The sequence below is a fragment of the Camelus ferus genome, chromosome 4 (assembly GCF_009834535.1).
Source record: "Camelus ferus isolate YT-003-E chromosome 4, BCGSAC_Cfer_1.0, whole genome shotgun sequence".
Lineage (NCBI taxonomy): Eukaryota > Metazoa > Chordata > Mammalia > Artiodactyla > Camelidae > Camelus > Camelus ferus.
This window is the reverse complement of record NC_045699.1, coordinates 64,646,074-64,660,111: the sequence shown is the minus strand read 5'-3', so window position 1 is coordinate 64,660,111 and position 14,038 is coordinate 64,646,074. Positions and strand designations below refer to the sequence as shown.

The 14,038-nt window shown below is 41.4% G+C and overlaps 1 protein-coding gene across 4 annotated transcripts in view; it reads left to right on the top strand.

The window, feature by feature from the left end:
• STRBP (spermatid perinuclear RNA binding protein) overlaps positions 1-13,379 on the top strand; it is a 46,679-nt gene extending 33,300 nt beyond the window's left edge. Inside the window, exons 14-17 of one of the 4 annotated variants that reach the window (XR_004319474.1) lie at positions 2,078-2,201; positions 6,427-6,471; positions 12,330-12,463; positions 13,158-13,379. Coding sequence is in view for 3 of the 4 variants with exons in the window: in XM_032478377.1 (XP_032334268.1) it covers positions 2,078-2,201; positions 6,427-6,471; positions 9,014-9,090 (246 nt within the window). In the remaining variant the exon portion in view is untranslated. Of the gene's footprint in view, positions 1-2,077; positions 2,202-6,426; positions 6,472-9,013; positions 9,977-12,329 lie in introns of those variants that run through there. The other 3 variants (XM_032478378.1, XM_032478377.1, XM_032478379.1) reach the window with 3 other exon arrangements.
• Positions 13,380-14,038: the final 659 nt, after the last annotated feature.

Genomic DNA, 14,038 nt, shown 5'->3' with positions numbered 1-14,038 from the left:
TTTTCTAGATATATACCATATGCACGATTGTGAGGAGAGAAGAGATACGTAAGGAAGTATAAGACACAGTCCCTCCCTCGAGTACTGCTGCAGTGAGTCTGAGGGTCTTGTGGGACAGCAACAAGTCCAGTAAAAATGTTTATACTAATGGAAGGAAGCTTAGATTATTTAAGATTCTGTGTTAAAGTTTGTTTCTTTTACACATGCAAAGTCCATTATAAGAGGACAGAATAGATCTCATTTTACAGATGAAAGAACGAGACCTGAGCACAGTAAGTTACTGCATGTAGTAACATAGCTAACTGATGGTAAAGTTTCCCTTGAAAACCTCGTTCTTCTCCTTCCAAAGACCATGGGCATTCTCCTACTGCATGTTATATCTGCCTTAGAAATTTGTTTTGTGTTCATTTAAACTTCTTGTATTTACTTTAATAAACACTGCATATAGTCTAGGATTCAAAATATAAACAAGGAAAACTAACTTACTGAGATGAAATACAAAGAAAGCATTTAAATTGCAGTGGTATACATGTAGAGAGAGGATAAATGGGCTTTCGTTTCCTAAAATCTAGAATATATTCTAAATGAGTAGAAAGATAATTGCTACCTTGTTTGTTTTGGTGTGTTTTTCTCATGGGCTGCATCTTGTATCTTGGTCAGTTAACTTCAGTGTTTAAAAAGCCTCTGTGCTGATACTGACTAGATAGTTCGGTTTGGTTCTAGGAGACACGAGCTTGATTTGTGTGGAGTCACTCTGCCGCCAGATTGTTGCTTCCTGACTACATTTGACTAAGCTGTGTTTAAAAAAAAAAGATGTTTGCATAAAGTTCACTCATTTTTAGAAATTTTCCATACTAGAAGCTATAAAACTCACATGTTCAATGTGCTTGACAGCCAAGAAGCAGTCTATTTTGGATGCGTGGGTTGGATTTTTTTCAGCCCAAAATTAAAATGGCTGTGCTCTGTGCATGATCCAGCCGACCTTGAGACTGCCTTGTGTCCGGTCGCCCTAGCAGTGGGGGCTGTCCTCGGAGGAGAGATGCCAGTTTCTGTGTGAGTGATAATGTGTGTGCGCTCTGACTGTGTAGGCTGACTTCATCATGTAATGATTTTGAGGCTTTGCACCTCCTTCCCCTGCAGCTTGGTTATAGCAGGGAATATTAATAGTTTCTTGAGTTTACTGAGCTTGAGTTTTGGTTATATCTTTATATTAAAAAATAAATACAATATTTAACTTGACATTAGATATTCTTTTATTTTCTTGAAATTTCACTTTTGGAAAGGAGTGTTTTAGCAGCCCTGTATACTGTTGCTCCTTATCTGTTCTACTTTTGAGAGTTTTCTATCTCTCCTCTTAGTTGCTCTTTCTGCTGTAAAGTAAGGAAAATAAAGAGGGTGTCATAATCCTCATTGTACAATTAGTGGGGAGGCTCTCATAGAGAGTAGTGACTTCACTAGAGTCCCGTGGCATTTCAGAGCAAGAAGGGACGTTAGAGGTGATTGAGGTGGGCGCGCGCGCACGCACGCATGCACACACGCAGCAGCAGCAGCAGCAGGCTCAGAGGAGTCACGTGACCTTCCTGAGGTCTCGGCTGCTTAGAGCAGGAACTTGCATCTCATCTTGCATCTTTGGTCTTCCTGTCTTAGTTCCTTTTTTTTGTTTTTTTACCCACTTGGGTTCACAGCTAATTCTAGGTGGTTTGTTGTATTTTTTGTCTATCAATGGAGAATTCAGTGGATTTTGAACCTAGGTATCAAGTGTCTAATTTAGTCAGGCCTAAAATGACTTTGGATGTATGTCATTTGACTGCTGAAATTTGTGCGTAGAAAATAAACTCTTCCTGGGTAACCCTCAAGTGAAAAGAATTTATTTGCCTACTTCTGCGTGCCAGCATATTCTCCAGAACAACTCTGTAAGGTAGACATCACTTTCACTTTGCAGATGATAAACTGAAGATTCAAGGTCGTAGACTGCTTGTCTCATGTACAGGCTCAGGTTTCTCACAGACGTTGTACGTTACAGAATTGATGAGATGATCTTATTTCTCTCAGTAATGAAATGTGTTACTTTTAACAGGCAAAGGGTGTTGTGAATACAGCTGTGTCCGCAGCAGTCCAAGCTGTTCGGGGCAGAGGGAGAGGAACTCTGACAAGAGGAGCTTTTGTTGGGGCCACAGCGGCTCCGGGCTACATAGCTCCAGGTATAGTACGCTCTGTGAGACGCCTGCCTTCTCTTCTGGGCCGGAGTTTGGAGATCAGCTTCTCCTGTATTTTCCAGGGTTATACAGGGTTTCTGGACACATAATACGGCTGTAAGATGAGTGTGCACAGAAATTCAAAAGAAGAAAGTCTACAAAATGTCATAGGTTTTCTCCTGGAATCTGCTGAGTGACTAGAGGCTTTCAGGAGGGAGGTGACGAATAAGGAGTGTTACACTTGGTTGAAGGGACATATTTTGACAATGAGGAAGTTAAAAGATACTCCACAGATTAGGGAATTTGGACATCTGAGCAGGTGTATTTAGTGGGGTCAGAGATGACAGGTGGGGTTTAACAGGTGGTAAAAATGACTGATAAGAGGCAGTTTGATGGGGGTAAAGCCTGACAACGTTGACATTTCTTTAACTCATGTTTGAGAATCACCAAAGGCTATAGAAGTACAAAAGAGAAAAGGGGGAACTTACTTATCCAGAGCTTAGTATACATCAGATACTTTCATATAAATGATTTTACTGAATTATTTTTAATCTTCATGGTGTTTCCTGAAGTAGAAATTATCTCCATTTCCCAGGTGAGGCAACTAAAGTCTAGGGAGGGAAGGCAGATAGCTCGGTGTGAGACGTCATGGAGATGGAGGAGCAGGGCTGTGAGCACCAGCATCTCCGGCTGCAGCGCTGATGCTCCCTCCGGTGCCCCACGTGGCTGAGGGGCTGGGAAGGGTGCCGTCTCTGCTTCTCTCTGAGCCTCACGCTGTTCGGCTGAGGCTGCACTGCTGTCTTGTTACAGTCCAGTTCCCTGTGATGCTGACAGTGTGGAACTTTGAACTTGACAAGTAAACTGCTTGTAATTGGTAAGATGAAATTGTCATAAGGACCGGGTCTTACCCTGTCATTAGTTTTGTGTAACGCTTTTAGAAGTTCAGTTAAATTGTGGGTTTTTTCTAGAAAGAATTAGAATAGGCTGTTTGGGAAGTTCTGTGGATGATGTGGCTTTGGAAGTAAGCTTCTAGAGGTTGATTCCAGTAGGGGCACCGCTCAAAGATGTGTCATATAAAGAATATACTTGGTCATTCAAATACTGTGTGCCTGCTTCGACACACCAGACGTGGGTTTTATTCTCCTGTGGTGTGTGGTCTAAAGGTGAGACATACTGATGAATACTCAAAATTATAGACTGAGGTCATGTGACAGAGGCGAAGGGCATGATGCCATGAGAGAACGTAGCTGAGAAACCTGGTCTAGTCTAGTGTTGGGGACTGGAAGGCTTCCCTGAAGGCCGGACAAGAGCTGAGCTTTAAGGAATGAACAGGAGTTAACTCAGAGAAGGTCGGGATGGAAGAGTGTTGCACTCAGAGGGAAGAGCATGTCGGAGCCCTGTGGTGCTGGTGGTGGGGAGCGTGGCTCATTCGGAGAATCAGAGGAAGGACAGTATGTCCGTAGTGTAGAGAGCACTGTGTGTGTGTGTGTGTGTGTGTGTGTGTGTGTGTGTGTGGAGTGGGGCGGGGAGGAGTGCAGGGTGATTTGAGCTAAAGCTGGGTGCTCAGTCCCAGTCCTGGAGGCCACGGTTTGGATTTTGGTCTTAGAACTTCAGTGCAGTGGGAAATTGTGCAGGATTCTATGAGAAGTGACAAAATCAGTCCCTATTTGTGTAGATCCCTCTCTATAGTGTGGTGAATAGATTGCAGGGACAGAAGTCGGCATGACAAGATAAATTACAAGGTTTTTGTAAACCCAGCCCAGACAAAATGCAGTGGCGGGATCTCCAGTGGCTGTAGAGAAGTAGATGGGTGGTGAGAAGTGAACAGGTGAAAGGAAAACTTCAGAAGCAAAACTGATGTGTTTAATGTGGAGAATGAAAAAGCGTGAGGTTTCAAGTGTGTCTGCTAGGATCTTTAGCCGGAGGAAGTAGATTGGATGGTTTTAAGGAGACAGAATGCTGAAAGATGAGCGGTAGGGGGACAGAGGGAGGGGAGGTTACTTCCAGTATGATACAGTTTATGTGTCCAAAATGAAGACACTGTTTCTAGGGAAATTTAATATTCTTTGCCTTATTTAATGTCTTATTAGAGGAAGCAGCTTCCATTAAACAGTAGCAGGCAGGTTACTGAGGTGAACTCTCTTCCTTTGATGATGTGCTTGTCCAGTTGTGTCTGGCTGCTGGGCCTTGAATGTTTCCCTTGCGCTTGGTGGTCAGTGGCCATCGCATCGGCTAGTGGCAGTGATGGTGAGAGGAACCCTGACGTTTGACTTTTTGCTCTGTAGTAGCTTCTCTCTCATGTCATCACACTGACCTCTGGGAAAGGCCTGTCTTCTGAAACTTTTTAAAAAGGAAATTCTCTTCTCTCCTGGTGAGGATTCAGAGTCGGTCAGTTTAGATTATGAGCAGGTTATATGCCATTTGCAGAGTGTATTTCATGCAGCAGGGACTGTGGTAAGTACTTTTACATGTATCACTTAATTATGTTTGTCTGCCAACTCAATTACTGCAGAAGACGGTGAGGCTCAGAGGGGTTAAATGGCAGGCAGGTGTGACTCAAAGTCATCTTGCTAGTGGGAGGTGAAGTCAGGATTAGAACCCCAGTGGCCTGATTAGTGGCCAACTTAGTAGGTGTAGTTTCATCTCTTTAAGGATGTTTTGGTGAAACACTTGAAACTGTAGGCTTAGCAAGCAAGCTGCCTTTTCCTGGAATAAATTTGATGATATTTGGTATTTCTTTTTTAGACATTAGTTTCTCTTTTGGCCTCTGATACTTTTCCTACTGCTTATTTCAGCTGCCTTGTTCCCTCTTGAAATATGATTTAGGGAGCACTAAAGACTTAAGTTGTACTACCCACAGATTTAAATGACTGAAGTATAGACTAAAAAGTGAAAAAAATTGGTATCTTAGAAAATGTTTTCAGTCAGTAAGAGCTGTTTACTTATTCAACATACAGTTGAGTGTTTTATCTCAAACAAGAGATTTGGAACTGGGCATTCAAAGATGACTGAGACCAAGAGTCTGCCCCGGCGAATGCTTGAGGTCACGTGGGGTAGGAACAGACGCTTGAGTGAGCACTGTGTGATGATGCAGGCTAACGCAGGGTGGGCGGAGGGGTGAAGAGCAGAACTGGGGGACTTTACAGAAGACGTGGTGTCTAGACAGTGAGTTGCAGTTGGTCAGTTAGAGAACGGGGTTGGGGGAAGAAGCCCCTAGCAGCAGAAGTGATAGAAGAAGGGACTGGAAAGTAAACAAGCTTGATTTTGTTTGGGCGCCGTGTGAAGAGCCCACGTAGATTTTATGCCCTTGTTCTATTTTAGAAACCAGTTTTTCCTACAGATTTACCCAAGTGATTTAGTATTTATATTTTTTAAAGTCATTTTACTGAAAGATTAGAGATTGTCATTTCTATTAACGTAGTATTTCTAATCCCGACAACACTGTCAGGCAGCTTGGAATTGTCTCTGTCTTACAGATGAAAGTGGCAGCTCCTAAGTTATGCGTCTAAGGAAGTGTGAGAAACTAGTGCCAGAACCACGTGGTTCAAAAGCTTCTGGGTTCTGTGTACTTGTTTTATTGACCATATGAGCCTTTCTCATAGGCACCAGATCTAATGTCAGTTTTGCCGACACTGAGAGACCCTGTGCTGGGGCCTGGGATTCTAATGTCAAGGAGACGTGGTCCTTGCCCCTTGAGTCACAGCTCGGCCCGTGTGCTGTCTGCAGTGGCAGTTAAGGCTCCAGCTTGCTGGGCCACTGCTTTTTTAAAAAGAGACTTGGAAAGTTCTGTTTTCCAACTTTGAGAAATTGGTAATTTGAGTGGTTCTAAGTATTTTGTTTAAAAAATTATATTTAATGAGTGGTTACTATATGCTAGACATTCTGCTAGATTCAGGTGATGCAAAGATGTCTAAGTCTTGGGTCTCTGCCATTCTAGTGGGGAACACAGACAAGGAGGTGATAATTATAATAGTGTGATAAGTGTAGTGAGAAAGAAACAGGCTGTTCTGGTAGGTCAGCAGCGCCTGGGAGGCCATGGCAGAAAGCCTCCACTTAACACAGGCATGGAGGGATCAGTAGACTGGGGCCATTCTGGGAAGGGTTCTCATTCAGCCAAAATCTGGATGAAGTCCTCAGGGCCCAAGGTGCGGGCAAGGGGGTGCTTGTGAACTGGGCCAGTGCTGACTGCCCTCTGCCCAGAACTGATCTGCATTCTTCTTCTTTGCACTAGGCTATGGGACACCCTATGGCTACAGCACAGCAGCCCCTGCCTATGGTATGTACACCATCTTACTGATTTCTTCTCGTAGCAACTCTGTCGGAGCAGTCCAAAGCACAGTTTGCATCTAGGGTTTCTTTAAGTGAATTGGAGGATCTCAGACCTGTTCATTCTAGTGACCCAACTTAATTTCCCTTTGAAAATGCCACAACCTTGTGGTTCTTGGTTTGGTTGGAGTTGCTCTTCTCTCTGCTTTGCCTGACTGAAGGACTGCTTGTTCTAATTGCCTGTTTCTGACCATATTGAAATTAAATATTTTAAGTAGTTCTTCTTACAGCCAACTTACACTCCATTCAAAGGCTACTGAAGGGCCATACCCTGTTTCTAGCTTGGCTGCTGCCAGTTACATAGCTGCATTTAAGATTCTAGTTTGACCCTGTGTGCACTGTGGGTGGTTTGAGTTAGGGATAGGAAATGCTAACTTCAGATTTGTAGCTATCATCCTTTTTCATAAATTTTGCTTTAGAGTTGGAGTAAACAGCTCCTAGGGGGGTGTCACCAGCAGTGTCACTCAGGTGCTTACTGCAGAAAGTCTCTAATATGTGCAAGAAAATCATAGGAATATCTTCTCTCTTTCCAAAAGTGAAAAACAAAGGCAAATGCAGAAGTGAACCCCGTGGCCCTTTGGGTAACTTTTGAATGAGGTTTATGTGCAATGGAGGCAGTAGGTTTGGAGTCAGTGATATGCTCTCTCAGACATTTTTCCAAACCCGAGTGCTACATGTTATAGAATCAGCCACCTGCAGGACGTTTGTCATTGAGAGAAAACAGAGAGCAAGTGTGTGTGCGTATGTGAGAGCGTGTGAGCGTGAGCGAGCCTGTGCGCACGGGAATGTCTGCGCAGCAGTGCGACCCGGGCCGGGTGCGCACGCGCTTGGGAGGGAAGACCTTGGCTGTCCTGCTGCCTGTGGCTTTGGTCCTTCACACGAGCCTCAGGGCTGTTATCATGCTGTTCCTCTTCATGCATCTGCGTTTCCATTTTTGTTTGGATGAAAATTATGGGTCTTTAAAACACTGATAAATTGAAGCTTCATCTGATTTCATAATTGTAGAAAGTGAACAGTTTGACCACTTTCCCCATTAAAATAGACAGTTTAGGTCCTGGAAAGATGTGGAGAGCTGTAAGGGTCAAACATTTCGGTTGCTTGTTCTCTGAGGCAGAGTCCAGAGTTGCATGCTTACCTGACTGTCTCCTCTGGACACTCAGGTTGGGTCCGCATATTCTTAGATAATGGGGTGGTTAGGACCTGGGGACTCATTCAAGAATATGCTATCGATCACTTAGAATTTCCTCTAAATTCAAACTCTGTAGCTCTGTTTGATTTGGCCATTTGTTTTTATCATTCACTGAACTTCTGGATATCCTGACCGCCTGCCTCATCCTTACTGTGAATTAAGTCTGGTCAGTTTATCCAAATACATTTTGACTTACTAGACTCATCGCAATATGTCTTGTGTGAGCACCAGAGCATCTGCCTCCTAGGGCAGGTCCGTAAGTCTGTGTCTTTCTTTTAGACACAGTTTAAGTCCCATGTTCTTTAGTACAGGTTTGCTAGAGCTTAATTTTTCCCTTTAAAACACTCGTATATTTAGTCTTGAAGCTACAGTCAGGATTTTCGTCAGTCTTTTAAAGTTTTCTCTCTTTTTTCCTCCCTTTCCTCTAACATACTTTCACCCTGTGGCCTCTGAGCCCCCTCTTCAGAAGGCTCTCCTCTCTTCCATGTGCCATATAACTGACTTCCAAAGCTGGTGAAATTTAATGCCCCCATTTTTCACATAAAAGATTTGGTTTTTAAATGTTACTGTGATGCCAACCTACTAAAACGATGCTTTATTTTGGCTGTAAGGTAAATATGTCTTTTGGCCTTTGTAAAGCTGTTGCATGTGGGGTAATTTCCCTCTGATCATCTGGTGCTCTCGAATACCTGCTGTTGCTGCTTTGTGATTTCTCCATAGGTTAAACATTAGAACAGAAATAAGAAGCAGATTTCAAATCTTGCTCGAGTGTGCAGAAGTTTGTGAGGCCACAAGAACTCATTAATTACAAAATCAAGAAAGTGATTAATCTTTCCAGATTTGCCATGCCAATATTGGTGATAGCCATTAAGATAGACAGCTGGTCCCCACTCCAGTTGGAGCTGTCTTTCTGGGAAGTTGAGGCCTGCAGGGAAAGCTGTGCTATGAATCTTGACAATCCCTGTTTCTCCAGTAATATGTGATGTGCCAAACTGAGAGTCACTTGAGAATTTTAATCAATGGCATTGCTTTTGAGCTTTAGAATTCAAGGCAGCTCATTCAAATGAAACTGCTTTCTGAATATCATTCTTCCTATGATGTAGCCATCTGAATTTTTAATTTTTTGTGGAAAATATTATCAGAATACTAAGAGTAATTTCATAGTTTGTGGGCCTCTTCCAAAATGGTACATGTTGACTGACTAATCTGGAAAAGGTTAACTGTAAGATTTTTTTTTTAACCTGAAAATTTTTATTGGATTATTAAACTTATTTGGAGTCCTCTCCGTTTCTTTTCTCTGTAGGTTTACCCAAGAGAATGGTTCTGTTACCCGTTATGAAATTCCCAACATATCCTGTTCCCCACTACTCATTCTTTTAGCAAATGACAGAAGCTAATTCCAATTGAACAACAATACAGTACATAAGAATGTTAGAGAAAAAGCCTTTTTATCCTGCTTTCTTTGAACACATACTTGATCAAAGTTATTTGTAAAGAACATCTTTCCTACTTTTTGATTTTAACAAATGCAAATTTAGTTCTCTAAAACTTGAAAACAAACAAAAAAAAAGAAACTAGTTCTGTGAAACGGTACCTCATTTCCGGAAAATAACTTATACCAGCCCTTCTGTTCTAAGAAAATAAATCTAGCAGTTCAGAGTTTATGAGGAGTATCAGATTATGTAATATTAAATTTGTGAAGGATGTATAGAGTCAAACACTGATCACAAATAAACTGCTTTGTTGTAACACAGAGTACTGCCTGGTTCCTGATGCAGTCACTGATGCTAAGCTGATTGATATGTATCTGCCCCAGGGCACTTTAATTCGGGCTGTAGTTATTTTTTTTAATACAATAGACACTTTTCATTTAAACCTTAACTTTGTAAATATTGAAGTGTATAATTAAAGCCAATAAAATATGGGTTTGAATATTGTTTTAGCTTATTATTTTTGATATGTTTTGGTATCAAATTATAAAGAATTGAAAACTAATAATAACTTAGCCCTAGAAACCCATTCATTTGTAAGCAAACTGCTAAAACAAAGCAAAGGCGATTGTTAGTCTGAGCCAGTCTACTTCCTTTGTAAGCCCTTTGCACTCCTGCTATCTGAGGGTATCCCCGTGATAAAGGTATATTCTGTTGTCCGAGCATTGCTTATTCAAATGATGGACACTACCCAGAGATGGGGAAGGAGGAATGTGATTATTTTAGTTTCCGAATTTCCAAGTTTAAAAAAAATAATAATAAATTAATCAATCAATCACCCTCTCTTGTTCTTGTGGCCTTCTTCACTCTGTAAGATACTGTGTTCACTCCCTGGCTTTTTTCATGTAGACAGAAGATTAGTGATTTTTCTGGGATTCATTGAAGGGTCTCTTATCCTCTTCAATTACATCAGAATCTAAAGCAGCAACAGGGTCCCCATAAAAACTTGCTCTTCGATTGTCCCAGTTCTTGTTGAGTGCTGCTGTGAAAAGTGACAGGTTTCAGCCATGGGTCAGCATTTATTTTTAAGACACCTGATGAAGCTGGTGAAAAATGATCAGTCGGTAACATTGTGCTGTTCTGTGAAGGGTGCAGACCTAAGTCCCACGTGCATTCTCACCTTGTTTGGAAAGCCGATGATGTTACTAGAAGGTAATGGTTTCATTAAGGTACTCACCCCCATGAAGGCAGCAGTGCGGTCCCAGGTCGATATTTATAAGTTGCTGTGTCTCAAAAACGTCCATTTTTAGTATGAATTAGCTTTCCTCTTCTTTTTTCAATTCTGTTTTTTGGAGCTGAACAGTGCCCATCGTTGAGAATGGGCTTCACAAAACACAGCAAACTGTACCAGACTTCTGTGGGACCACCAAATGAGGACGAAATGGGCAATTTAAAACAAATGTTAGTGTTACTTCTCAGATACATGTATTTTGCACGATGGCTTGTTTGTTACTTCTGCTCCTTGACCTTTTGTCTTTATTAGTGGTGGGTGATACTTTAATAAAACCTCATCACTTGCTGGAAGTAGCTGTGAACTTACCATTCTCATTCTGTGCATTAGTGGCTAGACGTACATAGAGGGCCCCACCTCAGCTGGGAGTTTTCATGTCTCATTGACTCGTTTTGCTGACCTATGGATGAAACAGAGCCATCACTGAGAAGAAAAAGCATGGCTGGTAGTGCCCAGTTTTTATTAATTAAATATTTACAACAGCCCTCTATGTTTTTGGAATACTATTAACTGGCAGCTGCAGCTGCACTGTTACTTGAAATTGTCAAATTTGCATTCCAAGTTGGAATCTCTCTGGAGATTTCTCTTTAGAAAATTCTTCTGAAGTAGCTGACTCAGTGTCGTAACTCAACCCCTCTATAATGGCGACAAGGGAGCTGTGCTGTTTTCCAACATGATGGCAGTCATTTCAAATGGTTTCTACCAAGTCTTTTTTTTTTCTTTTTAATTTTGTTGTTTGTTGGAAGTTACTAACCATGTTGTAAACCTGCCCAGTTGCTGCAAACTTTTACATTTCTCTGCTTTACTTAAAATAATTGAGCTGTCAGTCCTTTGTTAGAAGTGGTAACCATGCAAGTTGAACTGTTTAAATTTTGTAATGAATTAAGTGTCCCCCTCCCCCCTTTGCCTTTCCCACCCCTCCATTTTGTAATGAAAATTCCACTTACAGCTGAAAGGGCAGAGAAATATAAATGAAGCTTTTGGCTTCACCAAATTCTCTGAAATTAACAGAGTTTTGCTTCTCTGCTCTTTTCTCCACTGTAGGTGGTTTTTTCATTGACAGTCCCCTATTGCCAGCCTCTGAGCGTCGCACCATTTATTATTCACTTGGGCCCTCAAGATTTCTTCTCTGACTTCTAGAACCATCAGGTTGTCTGGCTTGAATGGCAATTTCTATGTCGTGGTCTTAAGAGCAATGTGACCCCCCGAGGCTTTCCAGCTTTCAGACACAGCACTCTGACACCTTCTTTTGGAAAGCAGTGACTGAGCATTTTAAAGAAGAGCAATACTTTACTCAAAGCCACGGTGTCTGTTTTAAAACTTTTCCTTTGGAAACCTAGCAATATCTGTACTTAACCCCTCCTAGCATAGTCTCTTGTCAGGGAGTTTACAGACCAATGTAGAACTTAGTGTGTGAGCTGTGCTATCTTCTGGCAGTTTTTTACCTTTTTTAGCACATAAATTGAATAGTTGCATTCCTGACTGCATCAGTTAGTGCTATTATAATTCCTCAGAGATAGGGGTCCTCCCTGAAGCCATATTCTTTGCATGGGGGCTGGCACCCAGCCAGGGATGTGGCCCGCAGCCCGTGTTCCTTCCGGCTGCGGGAGCACCCCATCTCTTCTGCAAGGTAATTGGTCCAGCAGGTTCCCAACATACCTCACGCTGACTAGATGCAGCGCACGTGCGGTGAAGCGAGCAGTCCTGCAGTCGTCTGTAGTCTCTTGCAAATTGTTGACCTGGGGAACAAACCACTGATAGATTCTGTTTTTCTTCTTTTGTTAAATTTTGGGTGAATGTTTGAAAATCATGAATCAGTCACCGTTATTAATTGAAGAGCTGGGAATACCTCGTTAATGTATTTTTAAAACTGGTGTTGGACCCTCTGTGTATTTCAGGTTAATACTTTTAAGCAGTTTTCAGCACGTTTATCTCACTTTATTCTCGTTCTCCTCGGACCTTCGTAGCCATATCACTTGTATAAAGTAGGCTGAGATATAGTGACTGTAAGCTGTGGTCTCGGTATACAAAGGTAAGCTCTTTTATTTTCTGATTAAAGAAAATTAAAACTCAATGAACACAACATGCATATATGACAATCATATATGATGTATTTGATCTCCTAGGACTTATGTCGTGTTACTTTAAAAAATTTTTATGATCTATATGTAAAATAGTTATTTTCAGCATTTGTTTTAATACCCTTGTAATTACTTTCTACTTGAGACATTTCACTTTTGCTGAGTTAAGTGTGTGTATGTGCAAAAACTTATGACACATGTGAATTACACACACGTATCTGTTTAAATAAAAGAATTTGGTGGTGGGAAGTGTTCACCCAAGAGGATTTTCACGTCAGGGCACTCTTTTGGCCAAAGTGCTGGAATTTCATAAGCAGCAAGATTGGTAACGGTGCCGGTGGGTCCATTTATGTAGCTGTTACCTAAGCTGGGGATCAAAGTGCCAATTTCTCAAGGAGAGAAACTTCTTTGAGAAATGAATATCTCTGATCTGTGTTGTATGTCCTAATACAACAGCAGCAAGAAGCCATAAAAAAAAAAAGCAATAGAAAATGAAAAAAACCAAAATATTAAGGTAACTATGGAAAAATATGTAATTGAGTTAAGCTAAGTATTTGCAGAACCAGTTTTGGCAAGAGTCAGAATGGTAAATACCCAGTCTGCAGAGACCAAACAGACGTAAGGCAATTTGTCTGTCTTTTCCAGGTTAGGTAGATGACTTATTTCCCACCTGATTCAACCATCATGGAGTTCATGTAAAAGATACGAGGGTTAGGCCAAATATTTTAATAAGGATTTGCTTTGTTTAGTGTGTCCCATAAGTGCATTTCGTATGTTAGATGTTCTGTGCTAAGGTTGTATTTGATCCACACAGACACACAGACACACAGACACACAGACACACAGATTAAAATGAATTTTGTTTCATATGCCTCTAAGTAGCAGTTTTCTTTTTATTATTAACTTTGAAGGTTGCTGAAACGGCTTTTTCCCATACAGAATCTGTATGTGCGTTGAATGTGGCTTTGGCATCTATCAAAGGTTGTGTGAGGTCTAGCTGACTAGTGCCAGGTACATCCCAGTCCTGATCGAACAGCCGAGCGCCCTTTAAGTGCCAGGTTCTTCTCTGGACGCAAGTGAAACAGGCCGGGGAGAGTCTCCTTGTTGGTGGCATTGGGCCTAATGTAAATTTCCTAGGTTGGGAGACAAATGTATTAGCAATGTCAAAAGATAATTAGCTTAGTTTAATAGTTTATTTATAAATTATGTAATAATATGGGTCCTCTGCCATCACTGAGATGGACAGCATTTGGAAATTCACTCATTTTATATATTTCCCTGGCAGTTTTGAGAGCCCAAAACAAACTCTGGCTTATATTCATGGACCTCTGCTCAAGTAAGTGAACTGAATGAAATGAGTAACAAATACCCCAGTTTATATAGTACAGCAAAGAGCAGGAGTGGTTAAACACCTTATTTTTTGATGATCAATGAGGGGAATTTTACCCTTATAATCATTCATTCATTATAACTTCCCTGTTCCTTGGATTTCATTAATAATGGCAGTGGAGGTACATCTTCATTAG